The sequence below is a fragment of the Cervus canadensis genome, chromosome X, assembly GCF_019320065.1.
Source record: "Cervus canadensis isolate Bull #8, Minnesota chromosome X, ASM1932006v1, whole genome shotgun sequence".
NCBI lineage: Eukaryota > Metazoa > Chordata > Mammalia > Artiodactyla > Cervidae > Cervus > Cervus canadensis.
In genome coordinates, this window is record NC_057419.1 from 74,634,157 (window position 1) to 74,660,052 (window position 25,896).

At 34.8% G+C, this 25,896-nt stretch overlaps 1 protein-coding gene across 4 annotated transcripts in view; it reads right to left on the reverse strand.

The window, feature by feature from the left end:
* LOC122435691 overlaps positions 1 to 25,896 on the reverse strand; it is a 412,519-nt gene that overhangs the window by 194,527 nt on the left and 192,096 nt on the right. For all 4 annotated transcript variants that reach the window (XM_043459819.1, XM_043459820.1, XM_043459821.1 and 1 more), the window contains 2 exons: positions 23,116 to 23,315; positions 18,605 to 18,692 (listed from right to left, as the gene is read on the reverse strand). In XM_043459819.1, the coding sequence (XP_043315754.1) occupies positions 18,605 to 18,692; positions 23,116 to 23,315 (288 nt within the window). The remainder of the gene's footprint in view (positions 1 to 18,604; positions 18,693 to 23,115; positions 23,316 to 25,896) is intronic.

A 25,896-nucleotide genomic window follows, 5' to 3' on the forward strand; every position in this document is an offset into this window, starting at 1 on the left:
CTTGGAATAGTGCGCTCGCCAAGCACCTGGTCACCTGAGCTCCTCGGACCTGGGAAGGGCACAAAACACACACCCAACCGAGTCTGCGCCTTTGTGGAGTACCCTGAAGACCCAGAGGGATGGGATGGAGAGGGAGGCAGAAGGGGAGATCGGGATAGGGAACACATGTAAATCCATGGCTGATTCATGTCAATGCATGGCAAAAACCACTACAATATTGTAAAGTAATTAGCCTCCAACTAATAAAAATAAATGGAAAAAAAAGGAAAAGACTCCTTTAGAATAAATGGAGTAGCCTTCATAGTCAACAAGATTCTGAAATGCAGTGCTACTGCTAAGTCACTTCAGTTGTGCCCGACTCTGTTCGACCCCATGGGCTGCAGTCTACCAGGCCCCTCCATCCATGGGATTTTCCAGGCAAGAGTACTGGAGTGGGTTGCCATTGCCTTCTCCACTGAAATGCAGTACTTGGATGCAATCTCAAAAATGACACAATGATCTCTGTTTGTTTCCAAGGCCAACCATTCAATGTCACAATATTCCAAGTTTATGTCCCAACCACAAATGCTGCAGAAAGTGAAGCTGAGTTGCCATATAACCTAGCAATTCTACTTCCACTTATATGCCCAACAGAAATGAAAATATGTCCATGGAAAACCATGCATATCAAAAGTCATTACAGCATTGTTTATAATACCTGAACAGTGGAACAACATAGATGTCTAACAACTAATGAATGAATGCATGCCCACTAAGTTGCTTCAGTCATGTCTGAATCTTTGTAACCGCATGGACTGCAGTCCACCAGGCTCCTCTGTCCATGGGATTTTCCAGACAAATTTACTGGAGTAGGTTGCCATTTCCTTCCCAGGGGATCTTCCCAACCCAGGGATTGAACCCATGTCCATTACATCTCTTGCATTGGCACTGGCAGGCAGGTTCTTTATCACTAGAGTCATCTGGGAAGCCCAAGTGAATGCATAAGTAAAATATAATATATCCATACAATGGAATATTAAGCAATAAAAAGTAGTAGTCAAGTAATAAAAAAATAGAAATGAAAGAAATGATAACTGATACCACAGAAATGCTGAGAATCATAAGATTATCCTAAACAATTATAAGGCCACAAATTAGACAACCTAATAAGAATCACACATGAAAAGGTGCTCAACATCACTCATTATTAGAGAAATGCAAATCAAAACTACAATGAGATATCACCTAACAGCGGCCAGAATGGCCATCATCAAAAAGTCTACAAACAATAAATGCTAGAAAGGGTATGGAGAAAAGGGAACACTCTTGCACTGTTGGTGGGAATGTAAATTGATGCAGCCAGTATCAAGACAGTATGAAGATTCCTTAAAAAATTAGGAATAAAGCCACCATGTTGCTGCTGCTGCTAAGTCGCTTCAGTCGTGTCTGACTCTGTACGACCCCATAGACGGCAGCCCACCAGGCTCCCCCATCCCTGAGATTCTCCAGGCAAGAACACTGGAGTTAGTTTCCATTTCCTTCTCCAATGTATGAAAGTGAAAAGGGAAAGTGAAGTCACTCAGTCGTGTCCGACTCTTAGCGACCCCATGGACTGTAGCCTACCAGGCTCCTCCGCCCATGGGATTTTCCAGGCAAGAGTACTGGAGTGGGGTGCCATTGCCTTCTCCAAAAACCACCATATGATCCAGCAATTCCACTCCTAGACATAAACCCTGAGGAAACTAAAATTGAAAAAGACACATATATCACATTGGTCATTGCAGCACTATTTACAATAGCTAGAACATGGAAGCAATCTAGATGTCCATCAACAGATGAATGGATAAAGAAGCTGTGGTACATATACACAATGGAACATTTACTCAGCCATAAAATGGAATGCATTTGAGTCAGTTCTAATGAGGTGGATGAACCCAAAGCATATCATATAGACTGAAGTAAGTCAGAAAGAGAAAGATAAATATCATATACTAACGCATATATATGGAATCTAGAAAAATGGTACTGAAGAATTTATTTACAGGGCAGAAATGGAGAAACAGACATAGTGAATAGACTTATGGACATAGGTAGAAGGGAGGAGAGGGTGAGATGTATGGAGAGAGTAACATGGAAATTTACACTATGATATATAAATAGATAGCCAACGGGAATTTACTGTGTGTCTCAGGAAACTCAAACAGGGGCTCTGTATCAACCTGGAGGGGTAGGATAGAGAGAGAGATGGGGGGGAGGTTCAAAAGGGAGGGGATAAATGTATACCTATGGGTGATTCATGTTGAGGTTTGACAGAAAAATAACAAAATTCTGTAAAGCAATTATCCTTCAATTAAAAACAAAAAGAATTAATTTCCTAGAAACATACAAGTTACCAAGATTGAGTCATGAAGTAACAGAAAATCTGAACAGAATAAGTACAAGTAAGGAAATTAAATCAGTAATCAAAAATATCTGAACAAAAATTCTAAGATCAGATGGATACACTAGTGAACACTGCTTAACATTTAAAGAAAAAGCTAATATAAATTCTTCTCAACTTTAAAAAAAAAATAGAAATGGAGGGAACACTTCCAAACTCATTTTACAAGACCAGCACTACTCTGATATCAATGTCAGACAAGGACACTACAAGAAAAGAAAATTACAGGCCAATATCGTGTTTGACATAGGTGGAAATATCCTCAACAAGATACTAGCATACTGTATTCAACAATAAATTGAAAGGATCATACAACATGATAGAGTAGGATTTCTTTCAAGGAGGCAAGGATGGTTCAACATCTGCACAATAATAAACATGATGTATCACATTAACAAAATTGAAAGAGTCAATTCCTAGGCAGGTTGATAAGAAGTCTAGGGGTCCCCATGGAGAGAGGGGTCTGGAATTCTCAAAGAGGAAGAAAGGACAACCCCCCCCCCCCCGTCCCGCCTACATTCCTTAGGATTATATAACAATAATGTATCCTGCTTGAGGACAGTCTCTGGAAAAAACCTTCTGGTTAATTCTGTTATCTCAAAATGTAAATTATGGGAGTAAGTCTGGTGAGGTCTTTACAACCTCCAGACATTCTTTTGATTCACTGCAATAGCTAATTTGAGAGTATATAATTCCAGTGCTAAGATAGCAAGGGGATACTGTTTCTACCCCCTTCTGATGTCTATGTCAGAAGCTTTCTCTATCTCCTTTATACTTTAATAAAACTTTATTACACAAAACTTCTGAGCAATCCAGCCTCATCTCTGGCCCCGGATTGAATTCTTCTCCCTGGAGGCCAAGAACCCCGGTGTCTGCATGATTCAGCAACAACCTTTCAAAATGAAGGATGAATCTATAAAATATCCTCAAAGATGCAGAGAAAATATTTGCATCAACATTTCTTCATGATAGAAATTCTCAACAAATCCGACATAGAATGAATGTACCTCAACATATTAAAGGCCATACATTGTAATCCTACCACTAATATCATACTCAGTAGTGAACAGTTGTAAATTTTTCCTCTAAATTGAGAATAAGACTAGAGTGCCCATTACAAGCATTTCTATTCAATATTTTACTGGAAGTTCTAGCCAGAGTAATTAGCCAAGAAAAGAAATAAAAGGCATTTAAGTAGGAAAGGAAGAAGTAAAAATTGTCTATGACAATAACATAATCTTATATTAATATATGGAAAACTCTAATCTTTTATTTTTTTTATTTTTTTTAATCTAATCTTTTAAATGGAATACTCCACTAATTTTTTAAACTAATGTCAGTAATTTTGTAGTATACTAAATCAATAAACAAAAATAAGATATATTTCTATATACTAACGATGAACTATCCAAAAATTTAAGAAAATAATTCAATTTACAATAGTATTAAAAGCCAATAAAATACTTAGAAACATATTTAACCAAGGAGTTGAAAGATCTCTACTTTAAAACCTATAAGATATCAATGGAAAAAAAAAAAAAAGAAATGGGAGAAGACGCACCAAAAAAAATGAAATAAACCTCATGTTCTTGAATTGGAAGTATTACTATCGTTAAAATATTCATATTGTTTGAATGATCTATGGATTCAATGCAATTCCTATTAAAATTCCAACACCATTTTTTACACAAAAATAGAACAATCCTAAAACTTGTAGGAGTCACAAGAGACCCCAAAGCATCAAGGCAATCTTGAGAAAGAATAACAAAATTTGTGGCTTAATGCTTCTTGATTTCAAACTATATTATAAAATGATAGTAAGCAAAGCAGAGTTATAGTGGCATGAACATAAAACCATAGACTGATGTAACAGAATTAAGAGCCCAGAAATAAATCCCTGCATATATGAACTTTGACAAGGATGCCAAGAACACATATTGAGGAAAGATAGTCTCTTCAGCAAATGCCTCTGAGAAAATTAAATATCAGACTATAAAGGAATGTAACTGAAACATTTTCTTAAGTCATACACAAAAATCAACTCAGAATAGAATAAATACTTGAATGTAAGACTTGACATTGTCAAATTCCTAGAAGAAAACATAGGGAGTAAGCACCTTGATGTTGGTTTTGGCAATGAGTTTTTTGAATCCAAAAAGTAAAGGGAAAAAAAAACGAAAAACAAAAATCAACAACTTGGGTTACATCAAATACAAAATATCTTGCAAAGAAATTCATCAATAATTAAAAAGGCAACCTATGGAATGGGAGAAAATATCTGCAAACGTCATATCCCATAAGGGTTTAATATCCAAAATGCAATATACATATGTGTATATTGTATGCATACATATTGTGCATGTATATGTATATATACATATATATATGCATGCATATGTATATTGTATGCATATATATTTTATATATACGTGTGTGTGTATATATATATATACATGTATATTGCATTTAAGAAATAGAAGACATGAATATACATTTTTTCCAAAGAAGACAATGAAAAGGTGATCAACAATATAATCATCAGGGAAGCAAAAATCAAAACCTCAATGAAATATTTATGAAATATTATCTCACACCTGTTAGGATGGCTATCATCAAAAAAACAAGAGATAACAAGTGTTGGTGAGGATGTGGAGAAATGGGAAACTGCACATTATTGGAGAGAATGTAAACTGGTACAGCCAGTATGAAACACATTATGGAAGTTCCTCACAAAATAAAAACAGAACACCATGTGATCTAGCTATCTCACTTTTGAGCATATATCCAAAGGAAAATAAATCAGTATCTCAAAGAGATATCTGTATTCCAATGCATTGCATCATTATTCACAATAGTCAAGGTATAGAAATAATATAAGTGTCTGTCAACAATGAACAAATTAAAAATATTAACAGATACACAAAGGAATATTATTCAGTCTTAAAAACTAAGGAAATTCTGTCATTGTTGACAATATGGATCAAACTGAAATTGCTAAGTGAAATAAGTCAGAGAGAAAGACAGATATTGCATGGTGTCACTTCTAAGTGGAATCTAAAAATGGGAAAACATTTTGAACTCAGAAACAGAGTAGAAAAATGTTTTCCAGGGGCTGTGAGCTAGAGGAAATAGGTAGATGTTGGCAAAAGGGTAAAATATTTCAGATATAAGATGTATACGGTCTGAAGGTCTAGTATATAAATGGTTAACATGGTTGATAACACTGTATTGCATACTTGAAATTTCCTATGAGACTAGAAATTAAATGCTCTCACAAAACAAAAAGGTTAATATGTGAAGAGATGTTTTGCTAATTAACTCAACTGTGGGAATTCTTTTACAAAGTATACACATATCAGATCATCACATTGCATGCTTTAAGCATCTTACAATTTAATCTGTTAATTATATATTTTTTTAAAAACTGATTTAAAAAATACCATCCTCCTGACTTTATTATGCACCATAGAAACATACATAAGTCTTCCTACTTCAAAAAAGAAAAAATATTACCAATCAATAAATTGAACTTCCAACTAAAAAACACTAGAAAAAACAACAAAATAAAACTAACAATATGCTAACAATGAAAAATCAGAAAGGGAAATTATCCCACTCACCATTGCAACAAAAAGAATAAAATACCTAGGAATAAACTTACCTAAAGAGACAAAATATTTGTATGCAAGAAGGCAAAGTGGTTGTTTCAGGAGGACCTACAAATACCTGAGAAGAAAAGAGAAACAAAAGGCAAAGGAGGAAGGGAAAGATATACTCAACTGAATACAGAGTTCCAGAGAATAGCAAGGAGAGATAAGAAAGACTTCTTAAGTGAACAATGTGAAGAAATAGAGGAAAACAATATAAAGGGAAAGGCTAGAAATCTCTTCAAGAAAATTGGAGATACCAAGGGAATATTTCATGTAAAGATGGGCATGATAAAGGACAGAAACAGCAAAGACATAACAGAAGCAGAAGAGATTAAGAAGAGGTGGCAAGAATATACAGAATTACACAAAAAAGGTCTTAATGACCTGGATAACCATGATGCTGTGGTCACTCACCTAGAGCCAGAGATACTGGAGTGTGAAGTCAAGTGGATCTTAGGAAGCATTACTATAAACAAAGCTAGTAGAAGTGATGGAATTCCAGCTGAGCTATTTAAAAATGATGATGTTAAAGTGTTGCACTCAACATGCTAACACATTTGGAAAACGAAGCAGTGACCACAGGACTGGAAAAGGTCAGTTTTTGACCAGTCCCAAAGTAGGGCAATGCAAAAGAATGTTCATACTACCATACAACTGAACTCATTTCACATGCTAGCAAAGTAATATTCAAAATCCTAAGAGCTAGGCTTCAGCAGCATGTGAACTGAGAACTTCCTGATGTAGAAGCTGGATTTAGAAAAGGCAGAGGAATCAGTGATCAAATTGCCAATATCCTTTGGATCATAGAGAAAGCAAGGAAATTCCAGAAAAACATCTACCTCTGCTTCATTGACTACACTAAAGACTTTGCCTGTGTGGAACACTACAAATGGAAATTCTTAAAAGACATATGAATACCAGACCACCTTACCTGTCTCCTGAGAAATCTGTATGCAGGACAAGAAGCAATAGTTAGAATCAGATGTGGAACAATGGACTGGTTTAAAATTGGGAAAGGAGTACATCAAGGCTGTCTATTGTCACCTTGCTTATTTAACTTATATACAGAGTACATCATGAAAACTGTCCAGCTGGATGAATTGCAAGCTGGAATAAATATTTCCAGGAGAAATATCAACAACCTCAGATATACAGATGACACCACCCTTATGGCAGAAACTGAATAGGAACCAAAGAGCCTCTTGATGAGTGTGAAAGAGGAGAGTGAAAAATCTGGCTTAAAACTCAATATTCAAAAAATGAACATCATGGCATCCAGTCCCATCACTTCATGGCAAATAGAAGGGGAAAAACTGGAAGCAGTGTAGATTTTATTTTCTTGGTCTCCAAAATCACTGCAGATGGTGACTGCAGCCATGAAATTAAAGGAAGATTGTTCCTTGGAAGAAAATCTATGACAAACTTAGCATATTAAAAAGCAGAAACATCACTTAGCCGGCAAGGTTGGAATAGTCAAAGTTACAGTTTTTTCATTAGTCATGTATGGATGTGACAGTTGGAAATAAATAAGGGAAAGCTGAGCACTGAAGAAAAGATGATTTTGAATTGTGGTGCTGGAGAAGACTCTTGAGAGTCCCCTGGGCTGCAAGGAGATCGAAACAATCAACCCTAAAGAAAACCAATCCTGAATATTTATTTCAAGGACTGATGCTGAAGTACCAATACTTTGCCTACCTGATGTGAAGAGCTAACTCACTGGAAAAAAAGACCCTGATGTTGGGAAAGATCAAGGGCAGGAGGAGAAGGGAGCAATGGAGGATGAGATGTTTGGACAGCATCACCTACTCAATGGACATGAATTTGAGCAAACTCTGGGAGATAGTGAAGGACAGGGAAGCCTGGTGTGCTACAGTCCATAGGGTCTAAATATTCAGAAACGACTTAGGGATTAAACAACAATAAACAGGACAGAATTACTGATGCATGGTACAGCATGTATGAACTTTGAAAAAAGAATTATCCTAACTAAAAGTAGCCATTTACATAAGGCTAAATATATGATTTCACTTATGTGAAATGTGTATAATAGGATAATATATATAGATAAAAAGTAGTTTAGTGGCAGTCTAGGCCTAGGTGTGGTGTGCTCTAGGTGTGGTCATGATGGTGGTGGTGGATGGGGAGGTGGGCTGTGAATGATAACGGGGACTGTGTATTTTGAGGGATGGTAAAAATGTTCTAAAATCAATTGGATTATAAGAACTTTGAATCTTCAAAAAGGCATTTGTTGTTCTATTTATATTGGTATACTGTATGGTGTATAAACTTTATTTCAATGAATCTGTTTTTTGAAATTTCCATATTTAAAACAATATTCAAAAATAGTTTAAAGTATTTTTTGTGAGGGAATCCAATTCTTTTCCACCTAGGCAACTCTGAACACTTATTACATGATAACAATTACTTTTAAAACACTTGAAAATTTGTAAAGTTCTTTGCTGCCTTCGAATACAAAAATAATTTAGTCTTCTTATTTTAATTATTGAATAAAATGTAAAAGTTAGCACTGGAATATGATGATATTCATTAAAAATGACAACTATTTACCACACAGATTAAAATGATGATCCTAACAAAAGTTATTTAACTCTCTTACTCTCTTCTGTCTCTTCCCCTGCTTCATCAATGAAAAGGTAATTTGAAAGCACAGTAAATCAGAATGCATCAGTGTTACAACAGCAAAGCATACTCAGCATTTTTATGATGGAATTGATTACATATAGAATAATATTTCCTATAACATTCCTTGAAGAAGAAAGAGACAAAGCTGTCTGGAAAACTATCACAGTCTAAATTAATTACTCAATGACATCCATCATATTCCAAACAAAAACCTAAAAATAAATTTATAAGTTTTAAGAAAAAAATCAGATTAGATTTGACAGACAGGGTGTCTGAAGAACTATGGACAGAGGCTTGTGACACTGTACAGGAGGCAGTGATCAAGACAATCCCCAAGAAAAAGAAATGCAAAAAGGTAAATGGTTATCTGAGGAGGCCTTACAAAAAGGTGAAAAAAGAAGAGAAGCTAAAGGCAAATGAGAAAAGGAAAGATATAGTCATCTGAATGCAGAGTTCCAAAACAGAGCAAGGAAAGATAAGAAAGCCTTCCTAAGTGATCAGTGTAAAGAAATAGAGGAAAACAATAGAATGGGAAAGACTAGAGATACCTTCAAGAAAATTAGAAATATCAAGGGAACACTTCATGCAAAGATGGGCAAAATAAATGAGAGAAATGGCATGGACCTAACAGAAGCAGAAGATATTAAGAAGTGTACACAGTGCACACAGAAGAACTATACAAAAAAGATCTTCATGACCCAGATAACCATGATGGTGTGATCACTCACCTTGAGCCAGACATCCTGGAATGCAAAGTCAAGTGGGCCTTAGGAATATTACTACAAACAAAGCTAGTGGAGGTGATGGAATTCCAGTTGAGCTATTTCAAATCCTGAAAGATGATGCTGTGAAAGTGCTGCATTCAATATGCCAGCAAATTTGGAAAACACAGCAGTGACCACAGGACTGGAAAAGGTCAGTTTTCATTCCAATCCCAAAGAAAGGCAATGCCAAAGTATGTTCAAACTACTGCAAAATTACAGTCATCTCACACGCTAGCAAAGTAATGCTCAAAATTCTCCAGAGCAGGCTTCAAAAGTATATGAACAGGGAATTTCCAGTTGTTTAAGCTGGATCTAGAAAAGGCAGAGGAACCAGAGATTAAATTGCCAACATCTGTTGGATCATAGAAAAAGCAAGAGAGTTCCAGAAAAACATCTACTTCTGCTTTATTGACTATGCCAAAGCCTGTGACTGTATGGATCACAACAAACCGTGGATAATTCTTCAAGAGATGGGATTCCAGACCACTTTACCTGTCTCCTGAGAAATCTGTATGCAGGTCAAGAAGTAACAGTTAGAAGCGGACATGAAACAACAAACTGGTTCCAAATTGGGAAAGGAGTACATCAAGACTGTATATTGTCACCCTGCTTATTTAACTTATATGCAGAATACATCATGTGAAATGGCAGCCTGGATGAAGCACAGCTGGAATCAAGATTGTGGGAGAAATATCAATAACCTCAGATATGCAGATAACACCACCCTCATGGCAGAAAGCAAAGAGGAACTAAAGACTCTCTTGATAAAATTGATAGGAGAGTGGAAAAGCTGGCTTAAAACTCAACATTCAAAAGACTAAGATCACGGCATCTAATCCCATCACTTAATGGCAAATAGATGGGCAATAGTAGAAACAGTGGCAGATTTTATTTTCTTGGGCTCCAAAATCACTGCGGATGGTGAATGCAGCCATGAAATTAAAAGACACATGCTTCTTGGAAGAAAAGTTATGACAAACAGACAGCATATTATAAAGCAGAGACAACTTTGTTGAGAGCTATCCATCTAGTCAAAGCTATGGTTTTGCCAGTAGTCATGTATGGATGTGAGAGTTGGACCATAAAGAAAGCTGAGTGCCAAAGAATTGATGTTTTGAACTGTGGTGCTGGAGAAGCACCACTTTGAATTGTGGTGCTGGAGAAGGATATGAGAAGTGTTTCTGCAGTGCAAATTATTTTCTATTTCTTGATCTGAGTGATGGCTTTATGTGTCCTCACTTTGTGATAATTCATTTATCAGTATAATTAGGATTTTTGAGCTTTCTGCATGTAACCTGTATTTTAATGAAACTTTTTATTAAAAGAGTTTGCATGTGGGTTCCTCAAAATACTCCATGTAGCTATTTGGAAGTAATTAACCCTTACATAATCCCTAAGAAGGATACTCCTATAAAGAGATTTATTATATGTTAGCTTGCTGAAGTACATGAAATCCCAATATTGGTATTCATTTTGTGGGGACTCTGACCCCTGATTTTGCTTGGATTTCATAATATGGAAATATAAACATTTACTTTGATATTATTTTTGGCACTGATTTTGAAAGAAATTTTTCTTTAAATAGTCATTAAAATATTCGACTGTATAGTTTTAAGCTGTCCAATAATCATATTCTTTAAAAAATATATAATTTTAGGAATTTTCCATACCTAGGAGACACCAGAAAGCATTTGCTTTTCATAGATAGTCTAACTTTTTAAAGACCACTCATGTTCACAAAACTGAAAGCACTGATTTTTTTTCTTCAGTTCAATTCAGTCGCTCAGTCATGTCTGACTCTGTGACCCCATGGACTGCAGCAAGCCAGGCTTCCCTGTCCATTACCAACCCCCAGAGCTTGCTCAAACTAATGTCCATTGAGTCTTGATGCCATCCAACCATCTTGTCCTCTGTTGTCCCCTTCTCCTCCTGCCTTCAATCTTTCCAAACATCAGGGTCTTTTCTAATGAGTCAGTTCTTTGCATCAGGTGACCAAAGTATTGGAGCTTCAGCATCAGGCCTCCTAATAAATACTCAGGATTGACTGGTTGGATCTCCTTGCAGTCCACGGGACTCTCAAGAATCTTCTCCAACACCACAGTTCAAATGCATGAGTTGTTCAATGTTCAACTACCTTTATGGTCCACCTCTCACATCCATACTACTGACTACTGGAAAAAACATAGCTTTGAGTAGACAGATCTTTGTCAAGAAAGTAATGTCTCTGCTTTATAATGTGCTGTCTATGTTTGTCATAGCTTTTCTTCCAAGGAGCAAGCCTCTTTTAATTTCAAGGCCGCAGTCACCATCTGCAGTGATTTTGGAGGCCAAGAAAATAAAGTGTGCTTCCACTGTTTCCCCATCTATTTGCCATGAAGTGTTGGGACCGGATGCCATGATTTTAGTTTTTAGAATGTTGAGTTTTAAGCCACCATTTTCACTTTCCTCTTTCACATTCATCAAGAGGCTCTTTAGTTTCTCTTCACTTTCTGCCATAAGTTAGGTGTCATCTGCATATCTGAGGTTATTGATATTTCTCCCGGCAATCTTGATTCCAGATTGTGCTTCATCCTTCCTGGTATTTCACATGATGTACTCTGCATAGAAGTTAAATAAGCAGGGTGACAAGATATAGCCTTGATGTACTCCTTCCCCAATTTGGAACCAGTCCATTGTTCCATGTCCGGTTCTAAGTGTTGCTTCTTGACTTGCATACAGTTTTCTCAGGAGGCAGGTAAGGTGGTCTGATATTTCCATCTCTTTAAGAATTTTCCACCGTTTTTAGTGATCCGCACTGGCAAAGGCTTTAGTGTAGCCAATGAAACAGAAGTAGATGCTTTTCTCAAATTCTCTTGCTTTCTCTATGATCCAGCAGATGTTTGCAGTTTGATATCTGCTGCTTCTGCCTTTTCTAAATCCAGCTTGAATTTCTGGAAATTCTCAGCTCATATACTATTGAAGCCTCACTTAGAGAATTTTAAGCATTATTTTTGCTAGCATGTGAAATGAGCACAATCGTGTGGTAGTCTGAACATTTTTTGGCATTGCCTTTCTTTGGGATTGGAATGAAAACTGACCTTTTTCAGTCCTGTAGCCACTAGTGAGTTTTCCAAATTTACTGGCATATTGAGTATAGCACTCTATCATCATTATCTTTCAGGATTTGAAATAGCTCAACTGGAAATCCATCACCTCCACTAGCTTTGTTTGTAGTGATGCTTCCTAAGGCCCACTTGACTTCAGACTCCAGGATGTTTGGCTCTAGGTGAGTGGTCAATTATACCCTCCAAACAGTATATGAGAACATTTTGCTCCACATTCTCCATATCACTTAGTATTATATTTCTTGTAATATTAGTCTTTCTTGGGAGTGTTGTGGAATTATCTACATGGGTTTGATTTGCATTTTCCCTGATTATTTCCCAGCATCAGGGTCTTTTACAATGAGTTGGCCCTCCACATCAGGTGGCCAAAGTATTGGAGCTTCAGCATGAGTCCTTCTAATGAATATTCAGGGTTGATTTCCTTTAGGATTGATTGGTTTGATCTACCTGCAGTCCAAGAGACTCTCAAGAGTCTTGCCTAGCACCATAATTCAAAAGCTAATTTATTCGGCACTCAGTCTTCTTTATGGTACAACTCTCACATCTGTACATGACTACTGGAAAAATCGTAACTTTGACTATACCAGCTTTGACCATATGGACCTTTTTCAGCAAACTGATGTCTCTGCATTTGTATTTATAGGTATTTTTATTTGTATTTGTAGATACATTTTATAAAATAGGAAATTGCCATTTATTCTAAGTTTACTAAGAGTTTTTATCTTGAATAGATAATGAATTTTACTCAACGCTTTCTCTGTATCTTTTCAGGTATCTTTATACTATGTCACCATTGTTCTTTTGCTCTGGTTAATTCCATTGATTGGTTTTCAAATGTTCAACTGACCTTGCATTCCTGGAATAATGCTAATGTGTCTGTGATATATTATAATCTTTATGTATCACTGGACTCAATTTGCTATTTTTTGAGATTGTTATTTCTTATTTTATGTGACAGACATTTTCTTTCTTGTGATGTCCTTATATAAAATTTGGTAATAAGGTTTCAATGATCTCAGAACATTAGTTGGAAAGTGTTCTTACTCTGTTTTATTATCTGGCACAATTTGAATAGGGTTAGTGCTATTTCACTCTTAAATGTTTTGAGGAATTCACATATGAAGTTATCTAGGCAAGAGTATTTTTCTGGAAAGGTTTATAACCATGGACTCAATTTATTTAATACAATGTTTATGAAACCTTCATATATATATATATATATAGTTAAAATTCAGATAGTGATTCAGTAGGTTAGTGTGAAATTCAGGTCTGCCATCTTAACAAGATTGGGGTGATATCAATGTTACTGGTGCAGGGATGACAATTAATTGGTAAGATTTTATTGTATGTGACAATTGCTGTTTATTTTAATCTCAATTTCCATTATGTTTTCTAGGAATTTTTCAATTCTGTGTACATCATCAAATTTTCAACATAAAAGATATAAAAGTATTATGCATTACTTTACACAGGTAGAATCTCTGGTACTATCCCCTTTTCACTTCTAATATTTTGTATGTCAGGCTTTAAAAAACTTCATCAGAATTTATCACCTCCACTTTCAAATAATAAATTTTGAGAGTTTTAGCTTACTGCTTGCTTTCTATATCATTAACTTCTACATTTATTTTCAATATTTTTTTCTGTCTATATTTATTTTGAATTTAATTTGCTTTTCTTTTTTTAAATGGCTTTCTTGTAGTAGCTTCGTGAGATGAATGCTTAAGTTATAGACTTTCAGCTCTTTTCCCTTTTTATTAAATACATCGAAAGGTATGACTCTTTCTTAAATACAATATAAACTGCACGTCACAAGTTTGCTAGATTGTGTCTTCATTATCATTCCATTCAAAATGTTTTAAAATGTTTAATGTGTTTTCTTCTTGCCTTCTTTCTCCCTAGCTTTGTGGAGGTCTAATTGATAAATAAAATGTAATATATTTAAAAGTGAATGTGAAAGCTGCTCAGTCCTACTCTTTGCAACCCCATGGACTGTACAGTCCATAGCATTCTCCAGGCCAGAATACTGCAGTGGGTAACCATTCCCTTCTCCAGGGTATCTTCCCAATTCAAAAATTGAACCCAGGTCTCCCACATTGCAGGCAGAGTCTTGACCAGCTGAGCCACCAGGAATATTTAAAGCATACACATAGTGATTTGATATATGTATACATTGTGAAGCATTACCATGATCAAGTAATTTAACATATCATTTCATACAGTTACATTTTTTTGATGAGGATGCTTAAGTTCTGCTCTTTTTGCAAATTTTAATTATGCAATAAAATATTAGTTTACAATGACTCTTGCTCTAGAATTTAGTTCAAATACATGTATGTACAAATATATATGTATATATAATTGTGTGTAATATATATGTATATATAATATGTATGTACATGTACATACACATACTAATACATATGTATACTAATTACACATTACCTAACAGAAGCAGAAGATATTAAGAAGAGATGGCAAGAATACACAGAAGAACTGTACAAAAAAGATCTTCATGACACACATAACCACAGTGGTATGATCACTCACCTAGAGTCAGACATCCTGGAATGCAAAATCAAGTGGGCCTTAGGCATCATCACTACAAACAAAGCTAGTGGAGGTGATGGAATTCTAGATGAGCTATTTCAAATCTTCAAAGATGATGCTATGAAAGTGCTGCACTCAATATGCCAGCAAATTTGGAAAACATAGCAGTGGCCACAGGACTGAAAAAGGTCAGTTTTCATTCTAATCCTAAAGAAAGGCAGTGCCAAAGATTGTTCAATAAACCACAAAATTACACGCATCTCACACGCTAGCAAAGTAATGCATAAAATACTCCAAGTCAGGCTTCAACAGTACGTGAACCGTGAAATTCCAGATGTTCAAGCTGAAACGTCTAAGGAACATCTTTCCTTAGAAAAGGCAGAGAAATCAGAGATCAAATTGCCAACATCTGTTGGATCATAGAAAAAGTAAAAGAGTTCCAGAAAAACATCTACTTCTGCTTTATTAATTACGCCAACACCTTTGACTGTGTAGATCACAGCAAACTGTGGAAAATTCTTCAAGAAATGGTAATACCATACCACCTTACCTGCCTCATGAAAAACCTGTATGCAGGTCAAAAAGCAACAGTTAGGACATGGAACAACAGACTGGTTCCAAATTGGGAAAGGAGTATGTCAAGGCTGTATATTGTCACCCTGTTTATTTAACTTATATGCAGAGTACATCATGAGAAACACTGGGCTGGAAGAAGCCCAAGCTGGAATCAAGATTTCCGGGAGAAATATCAATAACCTCAGATATGCAGATGACACCATCCTTATGTCAGAAAATGAAGAGGAACTAAAGAGCCTCTTGATAGTGAAAGAGGAGAGTGAAATAGCTGACTTAAAACTCAACATTCAAAAAACTAAGATTATAGCCTCTAGTCCCATCACTTCATGGCAAACAGATGGGGAAACAGTGAGAGACTTTATTTTGGGGGGCTCAAAAATCACTGCAGATGGTGACTGTGGCCATGAAATTAAAAGACACTTGCTCCTTAGAAGAAAAGCTATGACCGACCTAGACAGCATATTAAAAAGCAGAGACATTAGTTTGCTGACAAATATCTGTCTAGTCAAGCTACGGTTTTTCCAGCAGTCATGTATGGATGTGAGATTTGGACTATAAAGAAAGTAGGGTGCTGAAGAATTGATGCTTTTGAACTGTGATGTTGGAGAAAACTCTTGAGAGTCCCTTGGACTGCAAGGAAATCAAACCAGTTAATCCTAAAGGAAATAAGTCCTGAATATTCATTGGAAAGACTGATGCTGAAGCTGAAACTCCAATAGTTTGGCCACCTGATATGAAAAACTGACTCATATGAAAAGACTCTGAAGCTGGGAAAGAGTGCAGGCAGAAGGAGAAGGGGATGATAAAAGGCGAGATGGTTGGATGGCATTGCCAACTCGATGGACGTGATTGAGGAGGCTCCAGGAGTTAATGATGGATAGGAAAGCTTGGCATGCTGCAGTCCATGGGGTCACAAAGAGTTAGACACAACTGACTGAACTGACTGAACTGACTGATATGTATAATTAGTATAACTAGGAACTAGTCTAGAGTTTTTAATATCTGTTTTTATGGCATATCTTTTTCTATCCTTTGATTTTCAGTAGCCTTGTGTATATGTGTCCACTTTGCCTCTTTGATGCCGTCAAACAGAAAAGTTTATTTTGTCCCTATTTTCTAATTTTTCTCAGTGGGTTGGTTGGCATAAATAAAAAGGAATCTGAAACAACTTTTCTGAAAGCAACAGTCTAACTTTATGGCTTTTCATAATATATAAAATTTCCTACTTTCCTACTACTTTCTGCTGTAGTAAAACAAGAAATGCCAGAGACTGATCTGAGAAGAGGCCCCTTGCACCTAAAAACCCATCTGCAAATTAATGCACAAAATAGCTGGACCTTCGTGAACTGCATTTTTCTTTATCTTCTCATTATACTCACCTTGAACTGAAGAAATTTCAGCTAGTCAACAGGCTTTAAATGAAGATTTTAAAAGTTGGGAGGTGGGAAGGGGGTTCAGGATGGGGAACACATGTAAATCCATGGCTGATTCATGTCAATGTATGGCAAAAACCACTACAATATTGTAAAGTAATTAGCCTCCAACTAATAAAAATAATTGGGAAAAAAGTTATTATATCTAATGCTTAGAACAGTACCTGACAAATAATAATTGCTATATAAGTATTAGTTATTATTATTAAACATTCCCACATATAACCAGTTTTTGAACTCATTTCTGATAGAGGAATTACAATTAACATGGACACAATACCTGTGTTAATGAATACTGCTACAGGATTCCTTGGTATGTTTAATCATCATGAAATATTTATTAGAGACTCACTATGTACAAATGATTATGTTGGAAAATCAATATAAAATAATGTAGGATAATGCTTTACCTCAGAGAATTAAAATCAAATTCAGATACAACATATGTGTAAAAATGAACATTACTTATTTTAAATATCTCAATATTCCACTAAAATTTGAGGGAAATAATTCTGTCTCATTCATTTATGCCTCCTCCATGAAGCCTAGCACATATATCTGTACATAAGAAAAGAAAAAGTGTTAGTTGTTCAGTTGTGTTCAACTCTTTTGCAAGCCCATGGACTGTGGACTGTAGCCTACCAGGCTCCTCTGTCCATGGAATTCTCCAGGAAAGAATACTGAAGTGGGTAGTTATTCCCTTCTGCAGGGGATCTTCCCAAACCAGGGATCGAAGTTGGGTCTCCTCCTGCATTGCAGGAAGATTCTTTGTTGTCTGAGCCACCAGGAACTTTATCTGCATATAGTCAACCCTCAAATGATTATGGAATTAAATCAAGTTTACAGTGTTAAATTCTAGAAAATAGTAACTAGAAAGGAATATGGTCATCTTGATGATTGATTAATGGATAAATGGAAGTATGAACAAATAAATGAATGAACTAGCTACAGCTTAAAAGAAGTGTTATTTTGATAAGGAAAGAAGTCATGATAGTAAATTAAAAGTGCAGAAAATATTATGATAAAAAGAATAAAGATAAAATCATACATGAAATATTTCAAGATAAATTAGTACAGGGATCACATAAAAGAGAAGGATAAGATAACAGATGAGTATAAACTAAGAAGGGTTTTGAATGGCAGTGTAACAAGTTTTGACTATGATTCTTGGATAATGGTGAGTGTTTGAAGGTTTCTAATCAGTTTAATACTTATTTTGGAATAACACAGCAACAGTGGTAAATTCTAGTTGAATAGAAGAGATTTGAGTTGACCAATCCATTAGTAGCTATACAAACAGTCTACATCTATATAAATAAATATGGATCTGAATTTCAGTGCTGGCACTGGAAATGTTAAAGAAAAAACAGGTTATAGCACTACTGAAGATAAAATTACAAGATCTGATGAATAAACACATATGGAAATTATATGGAGAACAATACAACAATACAATATATCTTACCTGTTCAGAGAAATGTTTCAGTAATGTAATATGTTTAATGAGGTGGTTTTTCAGACTGGAAAATTCTGACATGCAATCAAATGGAGGGCTGCCAGGGAAAGATAACAAGACATTCTATCAATCTCAGTTTCACTTAATGCAACAGTTTTATACTGTAGGAAAGTGAAAATTATAATCCATAATATGTATAGCTTTACGTTACTTTGAAAGAGTGTTGAGTGTCAAGTGTCAGCTAAATTCAAAACATCACAAAGTTACATCAAAAAATAACAGAAAGCTTATATGGAAGATGATCAATGTGATATATCTATGGCCTCAATAACGTGATAGGATGATAAATACACAATTTACAGCAGTTGTTCCTATTTTCAAGTTACTATAGCTAGAAGGTAGAGTAGGTAAGTTTTTAGTTGTATATTTTCTTTGGCTAGTTTACTATACAGATGATTACATGAAAAAAGGAAAAATGAAAAGTATCAAATATTAATTAAGTATGTAATCCACAAGTAGATTATCTACCACTTGAAAAATAGATTGGCTGTTGGTAACTCATTTTATTTGCCACAATTGAAAAAAGATGTATTTTACTTAGGACACTATTACCAATTGAAAAGTTTCAGCTTTATTACTTTTGTCTAGCATATCTCTTAGGCTTCTGTGGTTTGGGGAACCTGTAATCACAAGTACTAATTTGAATGAGGTGATAAAACCTACATACTTCTGTTGGACAATGATCACTATTACAATAAAAAAATGGAGAACAATTTTCAGAATGTCATTTGTAAAATAAATTAACAAGCATTACAATGCTGAAATCATATTTGCCCTCACAAGGGAAATGGAGTTTTATTTTTAAAAATTAGCAAGAAAAAGTAATTTATAGCCCCTTCTCCAAATTCCTAGGAGATTGCAGTCCCTAGATTTTATATGAATGTGCCATTTTTTGGAGGTCTATTTCTAAAACACATAAGAACATGGGCAATGATTCAAGCCTCTTCTTATAAAAAGTATATAAACTTATGTGGCAAATATAGCTGCCAGATCCATAGGATAATCTCCTTTAACTATGTCCAGGGTATTGAAACATGTGAGCAAAATTCCTTAGGCAGTGTTTTCCTTCTTATTTATTTCTGCATCAAAAAAATAAGCAAATAGGCAAGAAAATATTGGGTCACCCTCCTGCCATCTCACCCTACCCTATCCCCCAATTCTCAACATAAAACATGCTCAATTTATGTTTCCTTACATGTAGAATCTTGTGTAGTTATGCTTTGATAAGTAGTCTTGCATTACTTTATTATGCTCCTCAATAAATTTTGTCACAAATTATATTTAACTCAAAGAATAAGTCACTTAAAATTTTAATGACTAATGCCAATATAAAATAGAGAAGTCCTTGTGAAATGACTGAAATTTATATTTAGTAACATAAGAATTTTTAATACCCATAATTTCTATAATAAATCTTAAAACCTTTTTTCTATTAGTAATAAAGCAAAACTTAAACTTAGCTATCTCATCTATATCTAAGCTTACAATGCTGGCAAATTCAACCTTTGGTACGCTGTAGTTCAGTCAAAAAGTTCTAAAAAAAAAAAAAAAAAAGTTCTTCGTTGTTCAGTAGCTAAGTCGTGTCTGACTCTGCGACCCCATGGACTACCGCACACCAGGCTCCTCTGTCCTCCTCTATTTTCTGAAGTTTGCTCAAATGAAAAGATCTAGTAACTTACAAAAAAGGCTAATACTTTTAGGAAAATATAACAAATGGTAATTGTTCATGGGGAGAGGTCATATAAGCACATTTCCCTCCACCCCCCCCGCTTTTTTATGATGACATCTTGATTCAACTCCTACTGTGCGAGTGCTAATCTGCTTCAGTCATGTCCGACTCTTAGCGACCCTATGGACTGTAGCCCGCCAGGCTCCTTTGCACATGGGATTCTCCAGGCAAGAATACTGGAGTGGGTTGCCATTTTCTCCTCCAGGGGATCTTCCCGACCCAGGGATTGAATCCGTGTTTCTGGAGTCTCCTGCACTGGCAAGTGGGTTCTTTACCACTAGTGGCACATATACACTTCAATTCTCAAAAGTACTTATTATCTCTATCACCAAGGTGACTCATCAGACTTATTTGTTTCTAATAAAGCTGTAATAAATTTTAGGCCTGAAATCATATTTTATTACATCAAGTAAATTAATAGCTTGAACCACAATTTAAGAAAAAATATGATATTAAAACTAATGAAGGAACATTTACATTATAATAGAATCTTTACTCTGTTTTCTTTTAGAAACATAGAGATTAGGCTAATTTTAGGATCAGCTATAGAAATAATTTTTTCCCACTGACACAATTACTCAATTTCAGAAAGTAAAGAATGAACAATTCCTACAATTGACACTCCAATTCCTTCAGCTGGCACAGATATTTGGTATGAGTGACTTAATTCAATACATAAGGAAAGCAATTAGGCTGAGCCCCAACAATTCTTAAAATCCATGTAACTCTCTGATGAGTCCTTGACACAATTTTCAAGACATCTGGACTTCCCGAGGAAGTCTGGACAATCAAAAACAATTAAAGTTAAGAAATTTAAAAGTATTAAGTTGTTTTGTAGCCACCATGACCAGTGCAAAGCACATCATTGTTTTTTTAATGTGTTTCATTCATAATATTTTATGTATTCAAAGATAATATATGGAATGCTCAATAAGTCCTCAGCTTAGTAAAATTATCATTCAATATGAAAAACTTTTATTTAGTACTCAAGCAAGGACTATGACCATCTATCATGTTGTAAATTGAAGTTTAAAACCTTGAAGCAGTTGGAAAAGAAGATGCTGAGATGATCCATAAATTTGTCGTATTCAAAAGCTGTTATATTGAAGTCACTGGTATAATTACAGAATTTTTTGAAAGAGTAATCTGACTGATTGTCTTTAGGACTACTCAATATAAAATATTGTAGGAGTAATATAACTCCCATTTAATCTTCCCTGGTTCCAGTGATGAAAGTGAACAAAGCTCTCAAATTGGTGATGTAGCAATATTATACCAAAGAGTGCTTCTTAATACTAATACCATGATGTATGAAGCAGATTATATTCACTATGGGGGTCTTTATGATGCCACTACCTAGTCCTATAGTTAGCTTTGCTATCTGCCAATTATCCTTTTCCCTATTTTCCTCAGAAGAGGAAAGCTGAGGAACTGATGAATGTCCTAATTTTTTTTCTAATATTCAATTTGGAATTTTTAGAACAAGTGTGTCAATCATTTCATTCCCTCTTTATATGAACAAAATGGGGTTGTCAATAAACTATGAATTGCAATGAAGAGAATGATAATAAGAGAGCAAATAACAAAGAGGGAAGAAAAAAGTATCATGGCTTCTCCCTCTTTTACTTCTTTGATTGATCATAAAAGCATACTTCCCTCTCTTACTATCTAACTTCTCTATCTTTGGGACATAACACTTTCCAATAGAAGAAGCAAATGGCCTAGAATTATATATATACACACACATATATGTATATATATATAATGTTTCATTTGAGTGTAGAATATAGCACTGACTAAAGTCTTTGATTAAAAATAATTAGAAAATGGAAATATTAATATACTACCTACAGATTATTATCAAAACAAAAATAAAAATCATTAGCTTTTGATTTTCATAACTTTCTCTTAGTAATACAGTTTTACAACCAGAAATGTTTTATAAATATTTTTACTATAATATATATATACATATATATATATATATATATATATATATACACTTAAATATTTGTTGTTGTTTAGTTGCTAAGTCGTGATTCACTCTTTTGCAACCACATGGACTATAGCCCACCAGGCTCCTGTGTCCATGGGATTTCCCAGGTAAGAATACTGGAGTGAGTTGCCATTTCCTCCTCAAGGGGATCTTCCTGAACCAGGAGTGAACCTGCGTCTCCTGTACATGAAGGCAAATTCTTTACCACTGAGCCACAGGGGAAGACTATACATATATATGTATGTGCACACACACACATGCACACTCACACACAAATATATATGCAAACGCACATGCGCGCGCACACACACACACACACACATATATATATATGAAAAAACTATTTTGTCCAGATGTGATCATTTAAAACTTTTTTGTAACTGTTATGCATCCCTGAAAAACTTCAGAGAAACCAATACTCTTTCTAACGAAGCAGTAGTTTGATCTATAAAGAAAGACCAAAATTAATCCTTTGTAAAACAAATACTTTTTCTGTAAAGTGATTTTTTTTTCTGTTTAAAGTCAGATTATCAAATATTGTTCACTTAATGGGAATTATATAAATGTGTTCTTTACCCTATGGAAATATTAGAGCATAAATAAAAAAAATATTTTAATGACTTTGAAACATACTGTGGAAATAAAACCCAATTCCTACTTAAAATTTTTGAAGAGATAGAAAGAGGGGAAAATGCAACTATCTGAAAGCTTTACAGATTATATATCAGGAATTACCTTTCCAGAATGTTTAGTATCATCTTGACCGTATTAATCACTTCAACAGCAGCAGTACGAATGTTATCAGATGGTTGTTCATAAGTGCCATGTAGAGTACGTGCCCTTCTTCTTTCCGATATCATGACAAGAACACGGTCAATAGCATGCTCAAGATGTTCACTTTGTTTTCTGAATCTGGTAGGCATCTTTTTGTCATTCTGAAATTAAAGTGGGAGTTTGGGGGGAAGAAATGAGGCAGCACTTATCTAACACACTATAAATATGGAATAGATTCAACAGCAACACCATTTAGTCAAAGTGATGTAAGAGGTGCAAAATCAGACACTTTTCATTATTTACATATTGTTTCTGGTAATGCTTATATCATTCATGGTAATTGTTATCTAAAGGGCATGAAAAGAATAAGGTTCATCCACGGAAATACTGAGGCATGTTATTTTAGAATGTGACAAAATCTACTTGTCCATAATTAGGATATGTTAATTCTGGTACTGCCTTATTAGTAAACTTACCGCATTTTCTTTTTAGAGTATAATCAAGTAAGGGGAAAACTTATACTACTTTGTATTCTGGAGAGGATTGGGTATAGAGCTAAGAGACAGGAAAGGGAATCCTTACTTTTAATTTATCTTGGAGCCCTGTAAAATATGTGAGAGCTGGTAATTTAAAAACACATGACCTGTAAGATTATTCTCAGTAGTAAATGTAGCACTTCAAGTAATTAGACACTTGTCTTATTTACCTATTTTCTCTGCCTGAATGTGTATACATATACTCACTTTTATAAGACTTTTTCCAGAGTCTCATCAAATGGCTATTTGAAATAACAACAGAGTTTCAATAATGGCCCCATGTAGCCTCTTCTTTAAAATAAGTTACTCTAGCTTCCTCATTAAATGGTCAGGAAATAATCTGTGATTTACTAAGTAGTGAGGATATTTAATAAAAAAGGATCTCTGCCCTTTTAGTCTTTGAAATTCTGGCATATAGGAAAATTTTGTTTAATTATGAAACAGATAAATATACAATTATTTCTGTCCTGATTTCAATAAGATATCACATGAAATTATCATATTAATATGATTTCTATAAAACCATAAAACCAAGTATATAGCTCCTCAATAATCACTTAGTCCTAATATAAAGTCTTTCATGTAATATGTTCAGATGTTCAACCTTAGTGTTTCACTTTAAATACCATGAAACAACATAACATAGATCATTGTACAGATTTCTGATGAATAGTGTGGTTTTGGCAGTATTCACCTTTTTCAAATAAGCTTGCTTTGCATTTGTTGATTGGCAAAATAATATGTATATTTGGACATTCTTTAGTTTTTTCAAAGTGTTTCAGCATACGAAGAAAAAAGTAATAGAAAATTATGGCTTCTATTTTTATTTATGTTTGTCAGAATGAAAGTATCAATGCCAACATTTAAGATATAAACCTAAGCACGCTTTTACTTTCATCTTCTGCTTCCCAACCTTCTTCTGCTTTCATTGATATAATTTGAATTTTGAATATAAACTATTATCATTAATATTTTAAATATTGATGTTATTCTGGTGTATAATTTTATGAAGGTTTATACTTTCAGGAAGTTTTTCTAAGTCTATAACCATATTAATGAAGATTATTTTGACAAACTGTACTAGTTTCATAGCTCATTGTCTATTGCTTTATACCATAACATGTCTGTTCTTGGATTATTTATCTTTGGTTGGCTGAAATGCATCTTCCTGTAATTTTAAAGAATTAATGGGTTCAGGATGGGGAACACATGTACACCCATGGATGAATCATGTCAATGTATGGCAAAACCACTACAATATTGTAAAGTAATTAGCCTCCAATAAAAATAAATAAATTAAAAAAATATATAAGCCTTTAAGGATTAATGGGATTTAATTCCTGAATTTGTATTCTTAAAAATATTTTAATTTGCCAACTCCCATAAACGGTATCCCAAAATCACACAGCTAAATTATTAGTAGACCTCGTCCTGGAAACAGAAGGATCCTGATGCTCAGTGCTCCTTTTCTACTACATTATTAAATATATTTGGTCCCAGAGGGACAACAAAAGATGGGAAATTTTTGATGCATGCCATTTGCCAGTGTGGTGAGATGGTAAAACATCTATGTTTGGTTTAAGATCAATCACTTAAACGTATCGATTTGTTTCTTGTTTCTTTTTAAAATGTGAAAATCTATCAGATATTTGTTTTCTTTCCTTTTTAGGTTTTAAATTCATTTCACAGAGAGACGACACTTTTTCTCCAGTAAGTCACAGGACTGGAAAAGGTCAGTTTTCATTCCAATCTCAAAGAAAGGCAATGTCAAAGAATGTTCAAACTACTGCACAATTGCACTCATCTCATATGCTAGTAAAGTAATGCTCAAAATTCTCCAAGCCATGCCTCAGCAATATGTCAACTGCAAACTTCCAGATGTTCAAACAGTTTCAGAAATGGCAGAGGAACCACAGATCAAACGGCCAACATCCGCTGGATCATTGAAAAAGCAAGAGAGTTCTAGAAAAACATCTATTTCTGCTTTATTGACTATGCCAAAGCCTTTGACTGTGTGGATCACAATAAACTGTGGAAAATTCTTAAAGAGATGGGAATATCAGACCACCTGACCTGCCTCTTGAGAAACCTGTATGCAGGTCAGGAAGCAACAGTTAGAACTGGACATGGAACAACAGACTGGTTCCTAACAGGAAAAGGAGTATGTCAAGTCTGTATACTGTCACCCTGCTTATTTAACTTATAT